This window comes from Dendropsophus ebraccatus, chromosome 2, assembly GCF_027789765.1.
Source record: "Dendropsophus ebraccatus isolate aDenEbr1 chromosome 2, aDenEbr1.pat, whole genome shotgun sequence".
In the NCBI taxonomy this organism is placed as follows: domain Eukaryota; kingdom Metazoa; phylum Chordata; class Amphibia; order Anura; family Hylidae; genus Dendropsophus; species Dendropsophus ebraccatus.
The window spans coordinates 42,804,722-42,830,764 of record NC_091455.1 but is presented as its reverse complement, the minus strand read 5'-3'; the positions used below and the strand labels follow the sequence as shown (position 1 = coordinate 42,830,764).

General features: G+C 44.1%; 1 protein-coding gene across 2 annotated transcripts in view; it reads right to left on the bottom strand.

The window, feature by feature from the left end:
* LOC138783139 (paramyosin-like) overlaps positions 1-26,043 on the bottom strand; it is a 52,625-nt gene that overhangs the window by 1,985 nt on the left and 24,597 nt on the right. For both annotated transcript variants that reach the window (XM_069957433.1, XM_069957432.1), the window contains 4 exons: positions 25,658-25,812; positions 19,665-19,827; positions 10,884-11,042; positions 9,444-9,611 (listed from right to left, as the gene is read on the bottom strand). In XM_069957433.1, coding sequence (XP_069813534.1) covers positions 9,444-9,611; positions 10,884-11,042; positions 19,665-19,827; positions 25,658-25,812 — 645 coding nt within the window. The remainder of the gene's footprint in view (positions 1-9,443; positions 9,612-10,883; positions 11,043-19,664; positions 19,828-25,657; positions 25,813-26,043) is intronic.

Below are 26,043 nucleotides of genomic sequence, written 5' to 3'. Positions count from 1 at the left end.
AATGAATTTCCTTCACTTCCTGGTGGGGAGTTGAGGGGGGAAAAGATAGGGAAGGGGGAAGATAGGTGATTGAAGCATATTACAAAGTTATATAACTTTTTAATGTGTTTCAGCTACTTGGAAAAAGCTTTTCCCCGGAGTTGTCCTTTAAACATGGGCAACAAGTTATGAAAGAAAGCAGCACATAAGTCTATATCTCTCAAACTATACATTTTAAGAAATGCTTGTAAATGTGAAATATGTTACATTTAATATAATGCATCAGTATAGACAAATTTTTTGTGACACAAAACCTTTAAAATTGTCCAACTAAAAGCAGTATTGAATGTACTAGCTGCACTAAAGATCATACTCCCTTACCCCTGGTCTATTAACATACTAGTTGTGTCTGCACTGAACAGGGATGTTATCTCTATGGAGAGAGGAAAGTCAGACACCTCCAACTAGTCTGGGAAAAACTGGACTGTCTTGTTAGGCTGGCCATACATATTAGATAAATGATGGCCAAACCTGATGGTTTTGGTAGTAGTGACTTACCATGTTATGTGTATGGGGGCTGCCCAGACGTATTCGATTTTAACATTCCTTATTGTTCTGGAGTAAGAGCTGCCTGCAGTTTATTGGCGCTGTGTAGTGCCTCCTCAAACATTTGATACTGACCCCCTATTCTTTGAAATACTGCTTTGAAGAGAGGGTAGTTGCAAAGACAACATTTAGCTAAAGATAGATGACTTAGAGCATAAAAAAGCAAAAATCTAAAAGAAATAAAAAAAAAACTGCATCATATAATTTCAATTAGAACAAGGGGGTGTCAGAACTTAATGGATAAGACCCACCTTGCCATACAGACAAACAATGACATCAGGAAGTGCGGAGAGATATGTATAAGTTTATTATGTTACACTTATTAGGCAAAGACTGCATGGACATCACTAACTATATAAACAAAGCCCTTGGTGCACGATTATCAAGCTGTATAGGGGCTCAGTAAGCTAATGCTGATCTAACAGATCAGCGTTTGCTTACATTACATCATTGGGCCGAGTAATACAGCCCGAAGAGAGGGAAGAGAGAGAATGGAACGTTGGTAATTAGAAGAAATCAATAAGAAGAGGATGAAGAAGAGAGAGATACAAAGAGTCATCTAGTCAACTGATATAATATACAGTATATTGCTAGTAATTTGGCCAAGCAGAACAAATTCATAACGTGACGTGTAAACTAACTTCATGTTGTATAGAACAACAGGACTGTAGATGACAAGACTATACCTCCTGACAGCTAAATGAGCTTGTGAAGAGTCCACAGGTGAATTTCACCAAGTATCCAAGGTGCCTCTACACATCATCCTTAGGCTAAGTTCACACAACATATTAATTTATTAAATAACGTCAAAGTTGCAGTTTTGCAGCCACTGACATTATTTAATGAATTTGCTGATCACTTTAATTGCTATTGAATCCGGGCCGGAGTGCGTACACATTGTATACACTCCGGCCAGGATTCCATATGGCCACACAAAAAACTGACAGTGCAGATAATGTAAAGTGCGGCTCCGGCTATGCTATGGGTAATTGAAATGTGGGCACACCCGATTGTGCCCGCATTCCAATTAAAAATAAATGAAGTTCATACAGCGTGAGAACCTGGCCTTAAGGTTATTGTGAAAAAAAATCCACTTTGAATTTGGAACTCCTGGCATCATCATTTAAAAGGTTTTGGAGATCCTAGCATCAAAATGAATGGTGATGTTGGGAGCTCCAGACTCCGTCCAGTAGACATTACCCATATGTACGAACTGTGCACCGAACGTGGGAACACCCCCTTATTAGCACCAACTGGTAATAAATCTTGGAATACTATATATCACAGGAGCAGATATACAGCAAGGAACCTGAATTACCAGAGTAAATGTACTAATGTAAATCTATCAATCAATTGCAAAAGGGATCAGTTTCGGGCTTCCGCCAGAAATAGGCACTGTGCCCTTAATTTACTTGACAGGCAAATATCCCACTGTAATATCTCTTAACTATACTTTTCATAAGCTTTGTCAGATACAGGGTCAGGACTCAAAGAAGCCATTCATGTCACTGGCTGCCGGCCCCTCTAAAGACATTAGTGCTGTAATCCTCTGTGCCATGTCCATCTGTTGTACACTGGTCGCTGTGTCATAACTGTGAATAGGTCGCATATATCTGAAATTGTAGTGATCATATATATGATGGCTAATACCAGGCGGCCAATGGTATTATTCTACTTTTAGGCTATGTTCACACTATGTATATTTCAGTCAGTATTGTGGTCCTCATATTGCAACCAAAACCAGGAGTGGATTAAAAACACACAGAACGGATCTGTTCACACAATGTTGAAATTGAGTGGATGGCCGCCATTTAATGGCAGATATTTGCTGTTATTTTAAAACAACGGCTGTTATATTGAAAATAATGGCCGTTATTTACTGTTATATGGCGGCCATCCACTCAATTTCAACATTGTGTGAACAGATCCTTTCTGTGTTTTTAATCCACTCCTGGTTTTGGTTGCAATATGAGGACCACAATACTGACTGAAATATACGTAGTGTGAACATAGCCTTAGTTATATTGTATCTCATATATTGTAGAGCACATCATTACATAAAATAGGGATCACTACATTTACAGTTACATGTTTTATTCATAGACTTGTAGATTCTAAATTATATATGAGATACAACTTCAGAAAAGTTAGTTGTATTGTTTCGTTTTGGACCCAAAAGTTTGGAACAGAAGAGTTGTTATAAGACCATCACATTATTTTATATAATAAATTATTCCAACTACATACAATGTTCTACCAAAATGGAGAAAAAAAGTTAATTAAAAGGAAGCACTAACTCTGAGGGGATGAGTAAAGCAGGAAGAGTACAATGGGGGGAGAGGATCGTCCAGAGTTCTCTGGCGAGCGTCCTCCCCCACCTGCCCTGCTCACCAGCTGCCCATGAATAATTTGAAGAGGAAACAAGAAATTCAGGTTTACAGACCACACACTTCCTATGCCATATCTGCTTAGACCCCGAGGCAGCGCACTGACATCTGCTACCCAACCATAGATCCTATGTTGTGTATACCAACGGCAACCAGGGCAACACCACAATAACTTACCGGTATATAGCACTTTACGTCCATGTACTGGTCCACACCAGATGATGGGTATATAGCTGAACATAAGTGTATCATATAGAATTATTTCCTGCCTTTACAACATTTCAGAGAATATAGATCATAAAAAGTCTCATGGTTATATACATGTAGCAAGCAGCTCTGTTCATCTCTGAATGCTGGAAGCCATGTCCATCATTCATATGGCAGATATGCATAATGTCATAACCTCTCTTCTACACAATGTATATTTGGTGTAAAGATATACAGTGACAGAACATAGCCTTATACATTGGCAAATTCTATCATATATTTTCAGTAGATGTGTGCCGAGAAAGTATGGAGTAGGTTTTACGGCACATGCTGGCTGCCATCTGCTATGGCGATAACTCCAGTCCTGGCCTTTAAACCCCCTAGATGCAGCAGTCAATACCAACCTCAACATCTAGCGGTTAAGTGCCATGTGCCCCTCCCTTTTCACAACAGAGCATGGCGGCAAATTGTCAATGAAGCAGGGAGCTTTGTGAAGGCCTCATGGTGACCACAACTATGCTCAAATACACTATAGTATTGTGGTGTACTGTGATTACATGTTCAAGTCTAAGGAGGAGGCCTAAAAATGTAATAAAAAAAAAATGTTAAAGAGGACCTGTCTCCCCCCTTCATGATACCATATAATGTAATTCTAAGCAAAAAATTTGGGGAGTTGAAAAAAAATCCACACTTCTGCAACCTTCATTGAGTTTTGTTTTTATGTCATTGACTCTTTTTAATATGAGTTTATTTAAAGGGAAGCTGTCACCCCCGGTGCCGGGGTGACAGGCTCCCGACCCTCCGCTAGAGCACCTTATATGTACCTGATCGCGCCGGGTCACGCTTCTTGAGATGGTCGGGTGACGGAGATTTCAGCGCCCGAAGCTCGGCGCGCACGCTCCTGAGATGAGTACAACTCTCATAGAGAATGACTGGTGAGTCTGACACTCCGTCATTCTCTATGAGCGTTGGCGCGCGCGCCTGGCTTCGGGCACTGACATTTCTGTCACTGGACCATCTCAAGAAGCGGGACCCGGCGCCATCAGGTACGTATAAGGTGCTCTAGCGGGGGGTCGGGAGCCTGTCACCCCGGCACCGGGGGTGACAGGTTCCCTTTAAATAAACTCATATTAAAAAGAGTCAATGACATAAAAACAAAACTCAATGAAGGTTGCAGAACTGTGGATTTTTTTCAACTCCCCAAATTTTTTGCTTAGAATTACATTATATGGTATCATGAAGGGTATCAGAGAATGGAAAAGGGGATTTGTGGCGCACAACTCCTCCCGCCCTCTGGCTGCTGATTGACAGTTGACTGCCTACACACAGCATGGATCGATAACTGCCAATCAGCAGCTGGTGGGCGGAGTCTTCTCATGCTCATGAATATCTAGGACTACTGAGCTCATGCACAAAACGGAGAGGACTCCTTATTGTACATGTTATTCAGGAGGATATCTCAGAATCAGCTGCATCCACCTTTTTCTCACTTCAGATAATCAGTGGACAGTGTCATCTAGGCGGGACTTCACAGCAGTTGGGCCCATCTCCACGCTGGGGTGAAGGCCCAACTGCCATGAAGCTTCACCCAGGTGGCACTGTTCACTGATGAAATTAAAGTGTGACTGTCGTTTAATTTTTTTTTGCATAAATCAATAGTACAGGCGATTTTAAGAAACTTTGTAGTTGGGTTTATTAGCCGAAAAATGCATTTTTATCACGAAAAAGCAGTTTGAAGCTCTCCCCCCTGTCTTCATAATTGTGTATAGAGGAAGATGAGGCACCAAAACAGGACAACAAAGAGTTAATTTACAGCTACATCACTGGCTATCTCCTCTGACAGTCAACACTGACCTCTCTGATCTCTTAATAGCGCTTTCATGCAGCCCCCTGCTGTGTAATCCTTTGTTCTCTGCTCTCTGCTGCCGACTCATCTCCCTTTTTCCTCCTCCCCCCTCCCCTCTCTATAGAACAGACAGGGTTGTGTCTGATGCAACAAGACACAATTTCCTGATATTTTGCAGTGAATGAAAAAGAGGAGGGAGGGGGGGACCTGGGAGAAGGCTTTTTGAATGCAGATAATGGCATATTTGCCTAATAAACCAAAAGTTTCTTAAAATCGCCTGGACTATTGATTTTTGAAAAAAATAAAAATATGACAGTGACTCTTTAAGCAATTTTAGAGCAGAAAGAAGACACAGACAAGTTTTATACAGATATATATCGAATGTGCAACATCTAAGCTTGTGGGTGGTGTGGAGAACCACACATAGAGTAAAGAGGGTGACAATATCACTTTAAGGACCCTTCTGACATATCCCTATTGGGAAAAACTGAAGTCTGAGTTGTGATTTTACTGCATTTCTTGTCCGGTTGTACCTGCAGGCCCACAGACTGTTAAAGGGGTACTCCAGCGGGAGGGGGGCACTTTTTTGCTGGGACCGGGGAGGAGGTGGCTGAGGGAAAAGACGTCCACTCACCTCCCCGGTTCCAGCAGCGGGTCCCGTCTCAGGTCCGCTCAGCCAGTCAGTGATGGAGGCGGGATCCGTTTCAAGTCCGCTCAGATCCCGCCTCTGTCACTGACTGGCTGAGGAGACCTGAGACGTATCATCTTGGGCCACGTCAGACACCAGGAAGTGTCCAGGAACCGGGCACCGGAGCGCCGTAATGCGGGACCCGCCGCTGGAACCGGGGAGGTGAGTGGACGTCTTTTCCCTCAGCCACCTCCTCCCCGGTCCCAGCAAAAAAGTGCCCCCCCCGCTGGAGTACCCCTTTAAGTCCACAGCAGGTCTTTTTGAAAGGAATTGATGGTTTTTTATGTCCTCGTTCTTAAGCAGTGAGGTGTATATGTTTACTTACATTACACAATATGGAAGGCTTTCATAATGGGTCTTGTGCCATCGTCTTCACAGATATTATGGCACAATCATCTCCAGATATTTAAGATTACAAAACTCACCTCTGTGAAGTCTGCACTTCCCTGTTTTATCTTCTCCCGTCAGACTTCCCTTTACTGTGTAAATCATTATTGCTACCTATTGTTAAACCAGTTATATCCATGAACTCCATAAAAGTAGAGTAAGGAGCTGCTGCAATGTGCATCTCTGAAGGACTTATGTATAGTAATATGACTTCCTGTTAAACAGACCATACAATATTACATTTGAGGTGGTCTGCACCTTCCTCTGGTGACACCATCAGATTGGACGATCACGATTGGATTGGATTGAACTCCTCTCCTCTACACTATTCTACTCTACTTTTAACTGTTCAAGCACCACTACAACTACCTCTACTCTACTCTACTTCCTCAAGCATCTCCACAGTAGAAAGAGTTCAAGCACTAAAGTCTGTGTAAAGATTTCTCTACTGCTTCCAAAGTGTTTCTGTACAGTAAAGCTGTTATATTTTTCTATTACTCAGGGACTCAGTCATCTTTTCCTCCACACCAGCACCTATACACACTAGCCGCACACCTTGAGTTATTTTTTCCCTTTCTGTGGTCGATTGCCACTCAGGACTTTTGTGACAAGAGCCCAAGGGACCCATCACAACCCGGCAGGTCACCGACCATTGGGGGGTACAGCCAGCCACAACATAAAGCAGGTACCAATATCACACCTGTGTGCTGGACTAGCACTGGCGTCACGACTATACCACCTCTGGCTGAGCTGCACAGTAGCACTGATAGCAACCTTCCATCAGGGCCTTATACCACAAGCGTGCTACGAACACAGCCAAGCACCACACATATATAGAACGCTCAATGCACTGTATGTAATCTACTAAGTAAGCTGTAGTGTGTTAAACTTATAAAGAGTAGCTCTCGTTTTAGGGGTTCTTTATGTAAAATATTACACAACTTCATGAGCTGTAGCTGCAATTCCTGACTGTATATCAGCCCTGGTTCCTGTAACTAAACATGGAAGTAATTGAGCTTCTCTCCCCCCCCCCCCCCCTTTTCCTTCCATATGTGAAATATCCTTATCTGTTGGCAACACTCCCCACTATCCCCTCTATAAAAGCGGGTTGCAGAGGGAGAACATGTCAATCAGCCCTCACACTTAAAGCTGACCATACAACTGGCCAGAATATGACAGCACAAGTGATCAAACTATCCACACGTTGTTCCAGACTAAGCTAACATTTATTTTTCAAAAAAAGTGTACAACAATAAACCGCACTTGCAAAGTGACAAATGTTTGTGTGCAATTGGTGCTATAAATCATGCTGGAAACACGGAGATTTAGCCGACAATGGGACAAAAGTCCAATATCACAGAATGTATTAAGTTGCAACGCTGTCAGCTATTGCCCATAATTGTTTAAATATAAATATTGTTTAAAATCTGTCATTATATAAGATAAGGCACTATTACATGTGACGATAAGCTGCCAAATCAGGCAGATATCGTCCTGTGGAATAGGACCAGTGATTGAGCTGAGGCTTGGTCATTGCTTGGTCACTGATTTTAAACCTGTCAAAAAAAAATAAAAAAAATTGTTATCAGCTGCACATCTTCCTGTGTAATCGCAGATATGTAGCCGGTGGCTGAATAAAGCGAAGGGCTGCACGGCTGTATCTCGGGATTGTGGTGGGTCTCAAGAGTGACACCCGCTGTGATCAGTTACTTGTGACATGTTTGATGAGATGGAAAAAGATAGACTCCTACAGCAGCCTGCTTGATACAGACCCGTGTGGGTTGAAGCGTTGCTCTTTTTACCAGGTAATGGAAATAAAGCCTGCGTTCTGCATTTACTACAGATGCTGTAGGAGTCTACCTTTTTCCAAGCCATTCCTGTGTCCACTTTGGGATTGTGCACTTTCCGGGGTGCATCCACCTACTCTGCTTATAAGGCGCTTGGACTTAGTACCCAGGTGCTGTTGGAACTCTACTTTCTTGATTATGTCTGATTAGATGTTAAGTCCCTCCAAATAACAGTAATGCTTTAAGAGTGAAGACCAGGTGGTACCTTTGACAGCAAACCTTAGTTAATGTAGCCTAAGAGATTGTAGCTTAGAGCATCCACCTTCTGGTATGTGACGATAAGATACTCACACTCTCACACTTCCACATACAGGAATACTGTTGTGCCTCCCTTCTCTTCTGACACTCCCTCCCTCAGTCCATCTGACCCTCTGAAGCCCTTCACGCTTACCTCTTCTGACTAGACTATAAGGTAGTCTAAAACTGTCCCACAACCAGTTTTCCAGCACTGCTCCCACCTACCATACTTCTTTCCCTGATCTTCATATAGAATGTAAAGGGCCTTTTACACAGGCCGATTATCAGCCAAGAGCGTTGCTAGAAATGCTCCGTGTGAGTGGCCTGTGTAAAAGTGACAACGATCAGCCGAGGAGCAGGAAACGCCCCATCGGACTGCATCTTTTGAACTGGCTTTAAAATGTATGGCTATGTATGTATTGGCTGCACATCTTCCTGTGTAAGGCCATGTTCACACACTGGCTCATAGGTAGAATCACAGCCAATATTTTAAGTCTATGGAAACAACGACCGCTAGTTTAGCCAATGCATAGAATAACGGCTGTTGTTTGCAGTGGACATTTATTGGTGGCCGTAATTTAGCAAATGATCGCTGTTATTTCAGATTTTTTTTTTGGGTCATTCTTTCATCATCTTTTCAACAAAACTTAATGGACCTTTAAAAATAACCACACTCAAGCTCAACTAATGTACCAACGGCCATCATTGCAATAAGGGCCAACAAAGTATGATAAACAATGTCCGTTATTATATGCTCAAAACAACGGCCGTAAACACTCAATTTGTCGCCCCAATATAATGCTACATGCAATGGAAACTGCATTATATAAATACGTAATAACTAGCAAACCAAATGCTTGGCACTTGACTCCCAGTGGCTGGAAAACATGGATACAGCCATAGAAGTCAGAGCAGTCAGCGGGGGACCCAAAGAGCAACATGGGAGACCATGGTTGGGGAAGAATAGGAGGTCTGTTATTTTCTATGCTGCCCCAGCACCAAAGCAAAAATGTTAAAGGGTCGGAGTACCCCTTTAAAACAATTTTTTTGTTATACAGGAAATATAATAGATGAAGAAAAGTTAAAAATATCTCACATAACAAAAACCGAAGTGACATAAACAAACTTCTTCCTATTTTGTGGCTGACCTCAGATGTGTCCTGGTTAGCCTTTTCTGAGGGGTCACACATAGTAAGCAGCACTCCCCCCACCCATTGTGTGCCCAGTGAATAGGAGGTTTGCACGCTTTGAGCGCATACCTGTTTATGTAGCTGGGAGATGTGCTCGACCAAATGGTTCTTCTCTACACGCAAGAGGGAGTTTTCCTGCTGAACCTTGGAGTGTTTGTTCTGTAAATCTGTCAGCTGCTTGTGCAGTGAACTTCCAGTCATCTCTACAGATTTCCTGCCTCGCTGTAGCTGCAACACCTATAAGAGAAAGAAATGCAACCAGTATAAACTTACAAAGGTCAAGTTAGATTAAAGGCAATTCACACCTTTAGTATCAAATCTTTATTTTCTATTGGCCCAATGCAACCAAAACAAAAAGGTGGAACAAGTAGCAAATCTTAACTAAAATCCTATCATCCTGTATACACTGGTCCCATGCAGACCTATCTGTAGGCCGACACAGACCTAGTTACAAGTGCAACAATAATCTCCTTATCTCCTGGTGTCAGAAAGTACCAGAAATTTGTAATTTACTTCTATTAAAAAATATCAAGCCTGCCACCTCTGTCCATGTCAGGAACTGTCCATAGAAAATCTCTCCTGCTCTCTAGACTGGAAAAAATACACCACTTCCTGCAGGACATACAGCAGCTGATAAGTACTGAAAGACTGGAGTTTTTTTTTTTTTAAATAAAAGTAAATTACAAATCAAGACTTTTTTTTCACTGGAGTACCCCTTAAGGGTTTAATAGCCTTATATAGCCTACATTATCTGACACTAGGGATTGGCACCCATTAGTTTGCCAAAGGTGTCTACTAGAGATGAGCGAACCGGGTTCAGGTTCGAGTCCATCCGAACCCGATCGTTCGGCATTTGATTAGCGGGGGCTGCTGAACTTGGATAAAGCTCTAAGGTTGTCTGGAAAACATGTATACAGCCAATCACTATATCCATGTTTTCCACATAGCCTTAGGGCTTTATCCAACTTCAGCAGCCACCGCTATGCCGAAAGTTCGGGTTCGGATCGACTCGATCTCGAGTGTCTACCCCTTAACCTGACTCTATTACTGTATACCTTCTGATCAAAAAATGAATAGGCACTCATCCAGGCCAATCGTGTTTTACAATTCTACAGCTGATTTTTCTCAATTTTAACGCTATAACAGCCAGACCTGAGTTTAATGAGTGTGAATTATGAGATTTCATTATGAAAGAAAAGCAGACTGGTAGTAACAGAAGTAAGGGTGCCTTTTGGCCCTGGTAATGGGCAATGTGGCCAATTACTGCACAATTTTACTGAGAATGGCCATAGCTGTGTGACGCACATCCAGAGAGCAAGCACATAAACCATGTATATTACCTGTTATTTGGCACATGAGAGTGCACCCTAAAACTCAATTTTCACATTTTAGGTTCATTTTAACCTTGATAAATCGGTACATTGTGCTTTTACTATTACTAGTATTATGTATTTAGGCGACTATTATAACACCAGCTATGAAGACATATTACCAGACATATTAGCAAACCTGTTCCTGAGCGGCAGCAACCTTCTCCTTCTCATCGTGTAGGAGTCTTCTCCAGTGTGACAGCGTCAGCTCTAGATGTCTCTCCATCTCCTTTCCTGATGAGATCTCAGAAATCCTCTTTGTAAGGTTCAGACTTTCTTGTTCTCTGAGTGTTCGTTCCTGTAATGTGAATGTATATGGATGTAAAATTTAAAGGGCAACTCCGGCGATATTTTATTTCCATTCAGATCAACTGGCCACTCCAGCAAAACGTTTTTTCTTTCAAATCAACTAATATCAGAAAGTGCCAGAGAGCTGTATTTTACGTCTATTAAAAAAAACTGCAAGTCTTCCAGTACTTATCAGCTGCTGTATGTCCTATATGTCTATATCTATGTCTATGACATACAGCAGCTGATAAGTACTGGAATACTGAAGTTTTTTTTAGAAGAAGTAAATTACAAATCTCTGGCACTTTTTGATATTAGTTGATTTGAAAGAAAAAACATTTTGCTGGAGTGGCCCTTTAAGTAAGCATCATGTTTCAATGAATTCAGAAAATAAAATGTCAAGTCTGAAAGCATACCTGCATGGTTCTGATAGATTAACCAGTGGCGACTTGAGGAGAAAATGAGCGCGGGGAGCTGCTCAGGTGATCGTTAGATCAACCGGGAAGCCCATAGAGGATAGCGGTGGTCTGCTGCCACCGCTCCTATTCCACAGAGCGACGGGAGCAGATCGCTGCTATCATTGTCATTTGTCTTTCAACATGTTAAAAGACAAACGACTGCAACGATCAGCCGACATTGTTAACGTCGGCTGATCGTTGCCTTCTATTACACTGAACAATTATTAGCCATAACGGCTGAATACGGCCGATAATCGTTGCGTATAATAGGGCCTTAAGGATGGTCTGTTTGCCACTAGTACACACAGTTTCTTCCTCTCTTACGTCTTTGACCAATCACAGCACAACACATACTCCTCTCTGCTGTCATGGCAGCTGGAGGCAGAGAACAGGCTGGCAACCTGAGTTTCCTGATTGGAAAGAGAGAATCGAGAAGCCTTGATTTAACTTTCAGGTACAGTGTGGATACAGCTGATACAGGCTGATACAGCTTGCAAGTATACAACCCAGGATTTCGACTCCTTCAGTCTTGCACATAGTGGTAGCTAAGTCCCACCTCAGTTACATGCCTACATATTTTATATTAAAAATAAATCTATATATAGCATTATACACCAGGGTTAGTCCAAACTAGAAGAAAAATAAATTAATTCGATATTCCTTTAGAGCTGTACTGACCAATATAACTTTTCCTAGTGTAACTGGTAACTTACATACGGCTCCTGAACAGATGCCCAGGATGGGGAAATCTGACAGCTGCTCAACTGTGATCATATGGCGTCTATAGGTGTTGTGCCTGTACAAAAATATGCAAAAATGCCTTATAATCCTGCCCGAAAAAGAGATGTTTTCTTCTTCTTCTTATCCTACAAATGGACTGCAGATCCCAACCTTTTCAGTAGAATTAGGGTATGTTTTAGATGTGCACTACCCAAGGCAAGGTTAGATTGGACATGTCATGACCGATCCTTCTATATGCATCTAATCCCCCTCCTTCTTACACAGGGATTAAACTGCACAACCGGGTTACACAGGAATTGACATGGGGGCCGTGTTTATAAGTGATGGCCAAAGCAATCATTGACCGTCAGTCCTGTGAATAGAACCACCTTAACAAGAGACCAGACTGCAAGAATGTATAAAAGAAGTAAAAAATATGCAGAATAGGATTAATAACCCAGCAATTTATGGAAGTAGACTACTATGGCCACAAACATACTACATCTTCTTTGATGGGCTTTTTTTTTTTAGCTACCTTCATTTTGGCACCAAGCATGGTCATTTTCTGCAATCTACGGCTATAATTTGCATCAACCAGACGCCAAAATGATGTCTGTCCATAAAAAGGCTGTCAATGTGCAAATAAAAGATGTTGTGAGGTTGTGGTCTTAAAGTGACTTTTAAAACCTTCAAAATTCCCATTAATGTCTTGAGTTGCCACATTTCTGTTGTATAACAAGTGAGAAAAGATCCAGGACTATGAATAACCAGGTTAAGGCTATGTTCACACTAAGTAAAAAAAAAAATAACAAACTAGAGTAAGAACAGGTGGAAAAAATGATTGCATTTTGCAAAAACAGGTCATGTAAGCATATTGATTATATAGATGGTTGTAATCAATTACGGACGTTATTCTATATGGTGTGTGCAGCGCCAGACAATTGGACTTGGAGTGGATTATGGATTGCATTTGTCAGGGTCCCTGGGAACAAAGAGACACAAGACAAGTGGGCCCTATAGCTAACACCCCCCACGCTGTCCCTACCTACTTGCCACAATTCTCCCTAAGATGGCGGCGAGCAACTGGGCGGCTTTCCCTACACTGCAGTATGTGCAAACACAAAACAAGACAAGATGAAACTCACACAATAAAAGAATAGTCGTCGGGCAAGGTTGGCAACAAACGGGCAGCAGACGGAAAGGAGATACTAGGACAAAGGCACTATAACAGACAGTAGGCAAGGTAAACGGTAAAACAGAAGCCAGAGACAAAAACAATATGAACTGACAACAGAGCAAGGAACGCTGAACCCAAAAACAAAGACTAGAGAGAAACAGGCAAAGGGATCAGGAAACAGGCAGTATAGCAAAGGCTGGATCTAGCAGTACAGACTAGCTGGACAAAGCTATCAAGAGCCCTGAGTGAAGGAAGAGACCAAGGTATAAGGGAACAGAAGTCCCGGACTCCAAGCAGATAGGCTGAGCAGGAGAAACACACAAGAGAAACACAGGAAGCCAGAGGTGAGGAGACCTGTCAATCACAACACAGCAGAGAATTAGTGAACAGACCACAAGGAAAGTGCAGGGGGAACTGAGAAAACATGGACCGGATCACAAAAGACATAAGCAAAGAACATAGGAAAACCAGGCACGGGCTTAATGCCAAAAGCGAAGTCTTTGGCGCAGAGGTCGGATCTTCACCGCAGAGGGTGGCACTGATGCCTTTTCGGGCACGATCATGACAGCATTATTATATCGAAAATACGGCCATATTTTTAACTTAAAATTACGCCGATATTTTACATTTATTTTACGGTGTTTGAACAAAACCTTAGTATGTTTAATATATCAGGATCTTGTATAATTTAACAGTTCCAGAAACGGAAGGTTCCCGTACACATTAGACATGTTTCAGCCAAACCTACCAATATTAGCGGGTCCTCCCAACTCTGCCCTGACAGATGATGTCAGAGAAGAAAGATTGAACATACCGCATTTTAACTGCCCAATCCTTTTGTCCGCAGACCGATAAGCTGCCGCCAGGGGAGTCTATCATATGGGTGGATATAGAGAAACAGCTGTCGGCCAAATGCAGCTAGGGTACCTTTAGGCTATGTAACACACTATTGAAATGATAGCCATTTTTATTGAACAGCCATCATTTAAAGACAAATAACGGCTGTCCAATTCAATGGTGTGTGAATACAGCCTAAGGCTATGTTCACACAACTTATATTTTTTTATAAGTTTATTTGCAACAACGGCCTTGATTGATAGAAAATGTACGTTGCACTGAAATCTGAGAAATCCCGGACGGAGTGTACGCACATAGTGGCTGAACATAAATGGCAACATAAATGGCTGAACACTGCATCATATCCACAGCAGATACACTACTTGTCAATATACCCTGAGGACTATGTTCACACAGTGTAAAAATGACAGCAATTTTAATTGAAAGCCGCCATTTAACACCAAGGGGGTAAACATAATATGCTACTTACCTGTGCCTGTGCCAGAACAGCACTCTCTTACAGCTCCCAGGCCCCCCTGCCAGGCTCCGGGATCTCCTGCTTAAGCGATGTCACGACCCGGCTGATGGATTACCTACTCAGCCAATCAGTGGCTGGGGAATGACACCACTACGGTCACTGATTGGCTGAGTGGGCAATCTATCAGCCAGGTCTAAACGACAAGGGGAAAATGAGTTTCAGGGGGGATCCTGGTCCCTGTGATATGGGGCTGTGTAGGTACGGAAAAAAGTATTAGTCTTTACTATGCTCACCCCCCTGCCTGCAGCTGCATTTTTCTTGTTGCCCGGAATACCCCTTTAAGTTACCAAAAATACTCAGGACAGAAAGAACCCATACACTTTTTACTAAAATCGTCAGGTTTGGCCAACAGTATAAAGCCCCTTCTACATGTAAAGATCTTTGACCATCCATGGCCGCAAATGAGTGCTGATCAGTGAGATTGGCAGCAGTTTGCAGTGCCTTCCAAAGGCACTATGAATCGAGCGAACCGGGCGCGTGAACGATCACTGTATTGTTCGTGTGGCCGTTTAAACGTACTGCTATCAACTGCACTTTCCCGCTTCACACAGTGCACATAGCAGTACAAAAGATGTGATCATCAGAGGATCGGGCGTTTTCCCACTCCTAGGCTGACCGCTGTTCCTTTTATGTCAGTGATGGTTAACCTTGACACTCCAGCTGTTGCAAAACTACAATTCCCATTATACCTGGGCAGCCAAAGCCATATCTTTGGTTGTTCAGGCATGATGGTAATTGTAGTTTTGCAACAGCTGGAGTGTCGAGGTTAGCCATCACTGTTTTATGTGGACCAATTATCGGCCAAAGGAGTGTTTCTAGCAACGCTCCTGGCTGATAATCGGCACGTGTAAAAGGGCCTTTAGGTGTACGGGGGCCTCAAATGCTGTTGGAGGAGATACAGTTCAGGTGTGATGGATTTTCACTGCCCAATCCTTGTTCTCATAGGGTACTACTACACCAAGCAATTTTTTGACAACTAACGATAAACGATCTCAAACAACCGCTATGGCAAACGAATTGAAATCGTTCGCCCAATTACACAGAACGATGATCGTTACTTATGATCGTTCTTGCGGTTGTTTTGTCGTCGCTATTGCGTACGTTTCAGCTATGACTTCTTATTACAACGAACGATGTGCGAACGATTAAACGATAAAAATAGGCTCGAATTCGATCAAACGACCAACGATTTCTCGTTGGTCGTTTTGTTATTACACAAACTGATTATCGTTTAAATCCAAACAATCTAACGATCTTTCAAACGATAAACATTGAACGTCCATTTATATAGTGAGCACAGGGGAGCGAATGTTTGTCTGACAGTTACGTTCTAAGGACTTTGTGAATATAATGAGTGGAGTACGGAGAACAATTAGTGTGGTGGAGTACATTAGCACGACTATAGCTAATCCACCCCAGACAAGATAAATAAACTGAATAGAGAATGTGAGAAAACAGCTAGAAAGATCTAACACAAAAGGAGTGAATACCATCAGGGTCAGCAGGCCGCTCTGTTTATTTGTGTTTTTTCTATACTGGTTGTAAAAACAATTGGGCTCTGTTCACACTGGCATGGTCAGTCTGGTTTTCTTTGCCTCCGATGGGCAGAATACTGTAGCCTACTGTGCTATTCAACCCATCATATGTCTAGGGGGTTACAGACAGAAAACAGTGATAAGACGATACTGTAGTTGAGGCCGTCCTGGCAGTCCGGTGATGGGCGCCCACAGGTTACACTGTGCAGATATCCGTCTCTCTGCAACAATGCGTCTCTGTTAGCTACAACCTAATTCTGGCTGGCAGATCTTGTCCCCCCTAGCCAAATAAAGACAGATCACATTAGAGACTTTTCCAGTGATGTCATTGTGATGTCATGCAGCCACAGGCTTTATTATTCTACACGTGCTTACTGAGTTACACAAGGAGTGCAGTTGGCATAGAAGGACAGAAACGTGGATTATGTCATGGCTGGTGAACAGGGAGGCAGAAAACAGTGACAGCATGGCAGGGAGTTGCTATTTAACACCACTGCGGTGTAGTAAGCAGCTTACCAGACATGACTGTACTACTACAACATAGGACTGTGCAAACACAGACAACTGTATCTGCAATAGGAAACCACTCCGGAATATCCAGCCCCTACATACTGTATACCAGCGCTTCTCAAACTTTTTCTGCTGGAGCCTCACCCAAGAGACCAAGGCAATGCCGGTGCCTCACCAGACTGCCCAAGAGGGTGCCTGGGCCTCACCATCTGTGGTAAAAGTCCATTTAAAAGCTAAAAATAATGTTATGGCCGCCTTTCACGAGTCTCCCAAGCTCTTTATACCAATAAAGAAAGTACAAAATAAATTAATAATGTTGATAATATGGAGATTTTTGAAAACAGTAAAAGGACTGTGCAGAACATAGTTACTTTGTAAAAACTGGTTCCTCAGCTGGGCCTCACCAACAACTAGGGGGCGCCTCACTGGTGAGAAGCACTGGTGTATACAATTGCTACAGGGTCCATACTAGTCAAGCTTTATGTTACATATAACTAGAACAGGTCAGGGGAAGTTATACTGATAGCTAGATGTTATACATGGGTTTGTATTTCAGCCATTATCCCGCCCCTGTTGACCATTAACAGCTTCATCAAAGCTACAACCCACAGTAAACAAAGGGTGGTCTTGTTCTAATAGTTTTACAATGGGCACAGCGGAGGAGTTTGTATCTGTAGAATATCAAGAGACAATTACAGAGTGATAACGCCTGCAGGGAATTTAAGGCATTGCCCCCCTTCCTCCATCCACACACACACGACAAGTACAGCACGGCATCTCAATAATCAATAGCTTTTACTAGCAAACGCTCATACAAACACAACTCGGGTCTGGCCAAGCATGTATGGATTATCAACGGGGAGAGGGGAGTAAAGTACACGCCCCCGCCGTGGAACGCAGGCCCCGGGTGACATCAGGGGAACGCAGGTCCTTCAATCACGCCCCTCTGGGCGTGATTACAGCGCTTGCAACTGCCCTGGACCGTGACTAGATCGGCCCACCGTGACTACTTACACCTAATTACCATACAGCGCGGGACTTCAGAAATGTAAGATTACGGTGTAATTAAGGAGGGCACAGAGGGTACAGGGGTATGTTTGGGAAGCCTGCTGGGTGATGTACCAGCACGTTTCCTTATCATTAGGGGTATTTTCGCCATGATTGGTTCCCTCTAACAATGAATGATTATTTAAAGGAGAAATCCGGCCATTTTTAAAATCTGGGCTCTGGGATTTCCTCTGCTGCTGATGACATGACCCGGCTGATGGACTGGCTGCTCAGCCAGTCAGTAACTGATTAGCTGAGCGGCTAGTCCATCAGCCAGGACAGGCCTTTTTCCCCCGAGTCATGACGCCATTACAGCTCGGGGGGAAAATGCCTTCTGGCAGGGGTCCTGGGGCCGGTCCTGCCGCTCACTGCGGGCAAAAGGAGAGGTAAAGCCGTACTTGTTATCAAACTCCGCCTCCCCTTCCGGCTGCCGGATTTTCAAAATGGCCGGACTTCTCCTTTAAGGCAACTTATAACTAAGTGTTATCGTCTGGAATGAAGTTGTCTGTGCTTCAAATTTTTCAAGTGATGGTCGGATAGAAGATTGTGCTAGACTGTTCCTAGAAATGATGTGGCATAGAATGTGTATGGCTGCAAAACAATCAACCATCAGATTTGTTCAATGATTGTTCAAGCATCAATCTACTTCTATCATGAATTAGGCACATTGAAATCCAGCATGTCCAATCCTTTTCCCCCTGACATATGCTGGTCAAATATTGTCAAATACATTGGTCATAAAACTAAAATCAGATTCAGTCAACTATTTAAGCGATTTAGACCAACCAATTAACGAGAAACGATTGCAAACAAGCGCTTTTGGGAACAACCTGAAATCGTTCACCATAACACACAGAACGAAAGTCATTAGGGTCCTTTTACACAGACAGATTATCTGACAGATTTTTGAAACCAAAGCCAGGAATAGACTATAAACAGGGAACAGGTCATAAAGGAAAGACTGAGATTTCTCCTCTATACAAATCCATTCCTGGCTTTGGCTTTAAAAATCTGTCAGATATCTGTGTGTGTAAAAGGACCCTTATGCTGCGTTTATACGGAATGATAATTCGCCCGATCGTACGATTAACGATTTCGAAGTAACGTTTTTTTTATAACGATCAGCTTTTAGACGGAACGATATATCGTACAGGAGAAATCGTTTTGCGATCGCTTAAGCCTATCTCTCACATAGGTAAAATCGGTGAACGACTGTTTACACGGAACGATCTGCGATTTTTTTGTGAACGCCGATTTAAGAACATGTTCAAAGATCAAAATGAACGATTTCTTGCTTGTCGTTCGATCATTCGCTGCGTTTACACGTACGATTATCGTTCGAATTCTATCGTTATCGTGCGATCATTACTAAGATCTTTTACTCCTTCTGATCCCAGCAAAAGCACGAACGATGTGCACATACACCAAACGATTAGAGAAGATTAACAATAATTTTATGGTCAGCTTAAAAGATGCGATCAACGACACACAATTTTTTTATTGTTGCCTGTATACGCACTGAAAAATTATGGCCTAAATTTGAACGATTTTTTGCACAATAATCGCTCCTTATGTGTACTGCAGTCTTTAGTGCTTTGCAGTATACCCCTCTAACCTGTGTCTCAATAATTCCTCTCCATTGCTACTATCTCCGCTTGCTGTCAGCAAACTGAACATTCCTGTTAAAAATGCTGAGACCATCTGATCTGACGGATGTTATTATAACGAGCACACCACCAGTATGGGAAGATCTCCATCGTGAATGCCAGCAAATGTCATTGATGTTTAGAAGAAAACACAATTCACCTACCTCCTCTAGCTGTTTAGTTTCTTCCAGGACTCTAGACTGTAAGCGACCGTTCTCTCTGGTAAGCCGGCCGCAGTCTTCCATCATTTTGTTCCGCAGGTATTTATCCTCATCTGCCGTCAGCTGCTTTTCTTTTAGCTGAGTCCGTAACTTTTCGGCCTCTTTGCTATAATAAATATAAGGGGATAGCTACAGTGTCTAGTGAAGGGCACACAGAAGCCCAGGAACCACATGCTGCCCACAACATTTTTTGTAAAAAATAAATCATAATAATATTACTAATAAAGGCAATGACATTAAAGGGGAGACAATGCCTGCTGCAGCATCACAACCTTTTCATTGTTCTTAAAGGGTTACTCCGGCAAAAGTCTTTTTCTTACGAATCAACTGGTTTCAGAAAGTTATATAGATTTGTAATTTACTTCTGTTTAAAAATCTTTAGTCTTCCAGTACTTATCAGCTGCTGTATGTCCTGAAGGAAGTGCACTGTCTGACACAGTGCTCTCTGCTGCCACCTCTGTCCATGTCAGGAACGGTCCAGGGCAGTAGAGGTTTTCTATGGGGATTTGCTACTGCTCTGGACAGTTACTGACATGGACAGAGGGGGCAGCAGAGAGCACTGAAAAGAAGACTGGAAAATACAGCAGGACATACAGCAGTTTTTTTTTTAATAGAAGTAAATTACAGATCTATATAACTTTCTGAAACCAGTTGATTTGAAGGAAAAAGATTTTCACCAGAGTATCCCTTTAAATTGTTTTTGACCTGTATTTTGAAATTTTTGCTAGTTCAAATGTTTTTTTTTTGTTTTTTTTTTTAAACATGCACAGTAATTATTTTGTGTAACTGCTTTAAAACACTACAGGCATAGATCATGATTTGCAATGTACTGGGTACTACTACTAGGGGTGAGCTCTGACCATCTCCTATTATGAATGACCTAATCCTATATTATCTATATACTTGCGTCACCTTTCACCTTTATGTGTGATGTCCAGGCATGATTGGAATTGTAACTTTGCAACAGCTGGAGGCCGCAGTTTGACAACCCTGTCCTACAGACAGGTGACCGATAGACTGCCAGTCTAGTGAATGAACAGGGGTAATGCTTCTCTGGCCTGGCTGCCACTGGCAATATGTAAGCATCCACTACAGGTAAGGCTGATTTAAAGGTAGGTCTACTTGTCTATGCCTTAAAACACCAGAGGAGTGCCCTTTTAGCCTCTATCAGGCAGAATATGTCAGTATAGCACAGAGGAGTGCAGCAGACTGCCATAGGCCAGTAAAGTACACTACGTAGTATTATTTTATAAGTAATGGCTAGCTGTCACTTGAGCCATCAGTAGCCTGGCAAATACTACATGTATGGACTCAACGAAGAACAGTGCTTAGGGTTTGAATGGCCTCCAAAGAAGCCGCCCAAATTGTTACAGCCCCTTGTTAAGTGCAAATAGCAGCATTGCTATGATAATGATAGAGACACTGTCAATTGTCTACCAGCCCAGGGGTAAAACTGCTCCATGCAAATGTGTCTTCACTCAGTCATATGTAAAATGGATCACTGGATCTCATTCACATTGCTGCTATTCATCAACATGATCAATGATCCTTGACTGATCCTGCTAAACATACTGCATCACAACCCTGACAAAGAGCTAATATAAAAAGATGCCCAAACACCTTATATTGTGCTTCATCTGACTATATGGTGGCCTCCCGACCCCCTACTGGCTAGTGGTGTTAGGGGATGGATAAACCAGTGCTAGAGTGTCAGAGCGGCCTGGCTGTGGCTTATCCCCCATAGAGAACATATGAACATACAGCCATGCTGAACGTTCATGTGTAATGGGAGGTTGAGAGAGATAAATGTCAGCTGAACCTGTGTTTGGCTGACACTTATTGAGGCTATGTTCACACTACGTAAAACTACGGACGTTGTTGCCGATGGCAACAACGGCCGTAGTTTTTGCGCAGCGGACCACAACTTATTAAGCAATGGGATCCCGGCCGGAGCATACACACATCGTATACGCTCCGGCCGGGATCTGTGCGGCCCCGCAGAAAACTGACCTGTCAGGACATTTATCTCTCTCAACCTCCCATTACACATGAACGTTCAGCATGGCTGTATGTTCATATGTTCTCTATGGGGGATAAGCCACAGCCAGGCCGCTCTGACACTCTAGCACTGGTTTATCCATCCCCTAACACCACTAGCCAGTAGGGGGTCGGGAGGCCACCATATAGTCAGCTGAAGCACAATATAAGGTGTTTGGGCATCTTTTTATTATTAGCTCTTTGTCAGGGTTGTGATGCAGTATGTTTAGCAGGATCAGTCAAGGATCATTGATCATGTTGATGAATAGCAGCAATTCCGGCCGCATAAAGACCTGTCAGTTCACGTGAAGCGAGCGGCTCCGGCTGCTTGCTTCACTGTGTGCTATGGTAAGCTCTGATGCGGGCGCACACTGATGCGCCCGCATCAGAGCTCTGCGGCCGGAAAGATCATCCGTCCGGTACTTAAGTACCGGTGGAGATGATCCGGCCAGAGACCGGCCGCTCCGTGACCCGGCCAGGGTCACGGAACGGCCGGTCTCATACGTTGTGTGAACATAGCCTAAGAATGTATGGCCACCTTAACCTATTGTATACATCGCTGTACATTTTTGGGCCCTTTTCACTACCTGACCCTTTTGTGCATGAAGAGAAAAGGGCTTACCCCTCTCCTTTCTATATATAACTTGGGGAGGATTGTTCAGTCGACAGTTAATGAAGGTGTATAGGCACCTCCTAAAAGAGAAGTCCCACCAAATTCAAAAAATGAAGGAAGGCAAGGGAGTGCGGGAAAATAATAAATTATGCAAACCCACCCACCCTCGTGCCTCCATAGCCACTTCTGGGTTCTGCTGATGGCCGCCGGATGTCATTTTCTGCTGGAAACCGGGTATGTCACATACCCGGCTCTTCCAGCTGCAACATCACATATACACGGCTTTTCCAGCTGCAGCATCATATACCCGACTCCTCCAGCTGCAAAGTCACATACCCAGCTCTTCCAGCTGCAACGTCACGTACCGGGCTCTTCTAGCTGCAACATCACATACCCAGCTCTTCCAGCTGCAAAGTCACGTACCTGGCTCTTCCAGCTGCAATGTCACGTACCCGGCTCTTCCAGCTGCAAAGTCACATACCTGGCCCTTCCAGGTGCAACGTCACATACCCGGCTCTTCCATCTGCAGCATCAGGTACCCGACTCTTCCAGCTGCAACATCACATACCCGGCTCTTCCAGCTGCAACGTCACATACCCGGCTCTTCCAGGTGCAACGTCACATACCCAGCTCTTTCACCTGCAATGTCACGTACCCGACTCTTCCAGCTGCAACGTCATGTACCAGGCTCTTCCAGGTATAACATCACGTACCCAGCTCTTCCAGCTGTAAGGTCACATACCCAGCTCTTCCAGCTGTAACGTCACATACCCAGCTCTTCCAGCTGCAATGTAACATTGTTGCTGGCTCTTCCAGTTGCAACGTCATGTACCTGGCTTTTACAGCTGCAACGTCACGTACCCAGCTTTCCAGCTGCAATATCACATTCCTTGCTTTTTCAGCTCAACTTCAGGGCCTGGCTGGGCAACTGCCGTCTCAGCCAGTCAGTAACTGGGGCGAGACATTAATTGGCTGAATGGACAATCACTCAGTTACATGACGTTTCAGTTAAAAGAACTACAGGACAACCTGAGGTACCTGGCTCCTCCAGCTGCAACATCACATACCCAGCTCTTCCAGCTGCAACGTCACATACCTGGCTCCTCTAGCTGCATAGTCACGTACCCGGCTCTTCCAGCTGCAATGTCATGTACCCGGCTCTTCCAGCTGCAACGTCACGTACCCGGCTCTTCCAGCTGCAACATCACATAACCGGCTCTTGCGGCTGCAACGCCACATACTCAGCTCTTCCAGGTGCAACGTCACATACCCGGCTTTTCCATCTGCAACGTCAGGTACCCCGCTCTTCCAGCTGCAACGTCACATACCCGGCTCTTCCAGCTGCAACGTCACATACCCGACTCTTCAAGGTGCAACGTCACATACCCGGCTCTTCCACCTGAAATGTCACGTACCCGGCTTTTCCAGCTGCAACGTCCCATTCCCTGCTCTTCCAGCTGCAACGTCACGTACCCGGCTCATGCAGGTGCAACGTCACGTACCTGGCTCCTCTAGCTGCATAGTCACGTACCCGGCTCTTCCAGCTGCAATGTCACGTACCCGGCTCTTCCAGCTGCAACGTCACGTACCCGGCTCTTCCAGCTGCAACGTCACGTACCCGGCTCTTCCAGCTGCAACATCACATACCCGGCTCTTCCAGCTGCAACGTCACATACTTGGCTCTTCCAGGTGCAACCTCACATACCCGGCTCTTCCATCTGCAACGTCACGTACCCGGCTTTTCCAGCTGCAACATCCCGTTCCCTGCTCTTCCAGCTGCAATGTCACGTACCCGGCTCTTCCAGGTCCAACGTCACATACCCGGCTCTTCCAGCTGCAACATCAGATACCCGGCTCTTCTATCTGCAACGTCATGTACCCGGCTCTTCCAGCTGCAATGTCACGTACCCGGCTCTTCCAGCTGCAACGTCACATACCCATCTCTTCCTGCTGCAATGTCACATACCCGGCTCTTCCAGGTGCAACGTCACATACCCGGCTCTTCCACCTGCAACGTCAGGTATCCGGCTCCTCCAGCTGCAACGTCACATACCCGGTTCTTCCAGGTGCAAGGTCACATACCCGGCTCTTCCAGCTGCAACGTCACATACCCGACTCTTCAAGGTGCAACGTCACATACCCGGCTCTTCCACCTGAAATGTCACGTACCCGGCTTTTCCAGCTGCAACATCCCGTTCCCTGCTCTTCCAGCTGCAATGTCACGTACCCGGCTCTTCCAGGTCCAACGTCACATACCCGGCTCTTCCAGCTGCAACATCAGATACCCGGCTCTTCTATCTGCAACGTCATGTACCCGGCTCTTCCAGCTGCAACGTCACGTACCCGGCTCTTCCAGCTGCAACGTCACATACCCATCTCTTCCTGCTGCAATGTCACATACCCGGCTCTTCCAGGTGCAACGTCACATACCCGGCTCTTCCACCTGCAACGTCAGGTATCCGGCTCCTCCAGCTGCAACGTCACATACCCGGTTCTTCCAGGTGCAACGTCACATACCCGGTTCTTCCAGGTGCAACGTCACATACCCGGCTCTTCCACCTGCAACGTCCCGTTCCCGGCTCTTCCAGCTACAACGTCACATACCCGGCTCTTCCAGGTGCAATGTCATGTACCCAGCTCTTCCAGCTGCAACATCACGTAACCGGCTCTTCCAGCTGCAACATCCCGTACCCGGCTCTTCCAGCTGTAACGTCACATACCCAGCTCTTCCAGCTGCAACGTCAGATTGTTGCTGGCTCTTCCAGCTGCAACGTCATGTACCTGGCTCTTCCAGCTGCAACGTCACATACCCAGCTTTCCAGCTGCAACATCACATTCCTGGCTTTTTCAGCTGCAACGTCATGGCCTGGCTGGGCAACTGTCCTCTCAGCCAGTCAGTAACTGGGGCGGGACATTAATTGGCTGAACAGACAATCACTGAGACAGGTTCATGACTTTGCAGTTAAAAGAACTACATGACACTCATTGCTGTCAACGGGACCCAGACGTGGTGCTACAGAGCACGATGATAGGTAAGTATACTTTGTTTATTATTTTCCCGCATCTACCTGCCTTCCTGTCATTTTTGGATTTCATGGGACTTCTCCTTTAAGTGCTTTTGGGTAGTACAATACTAAATGTATATATCTGTATGCAATTATTACCAAAAGTCATACAATTTATCTATACAGAAAAAGTGATTGCTGTATAAAAATATCAAAGACAGATATGAAACTTACTAAAGAAATATTACATTCTAAATATTGCTAGATTTGGGATGACCTACCGAAGTTCTGACACAATCCGCTCCTGCACAGACTGAGCTGTGGAGAAATACTGTTCCTCTAGCTGATGGACGGCGGCCTGTAATGACAGGTGTTCTGATGTCTTCTCTGACAATTGTGCCTCCACGCCCTCCTGCTGCTTTATCTGTTCCTGAAGCTGACATAAAATAATAGAAATGATCAATGTTACACAATAAAAACTGGAATGGTTTCTGCAAATTTCACCCAGGATGTTGCTTCACTCCATTCTATTTGACTCCATTAAATATGAAAATATTGGGGGAGATTTATCAAACATGGTGTAAAGTGAAACTGGCTCAGTTGCCCCTAGCAACCAATCAGATTCCACCTTTCATTTTCCAAAGAGTCTGTGAGGAATGAAAGGTGG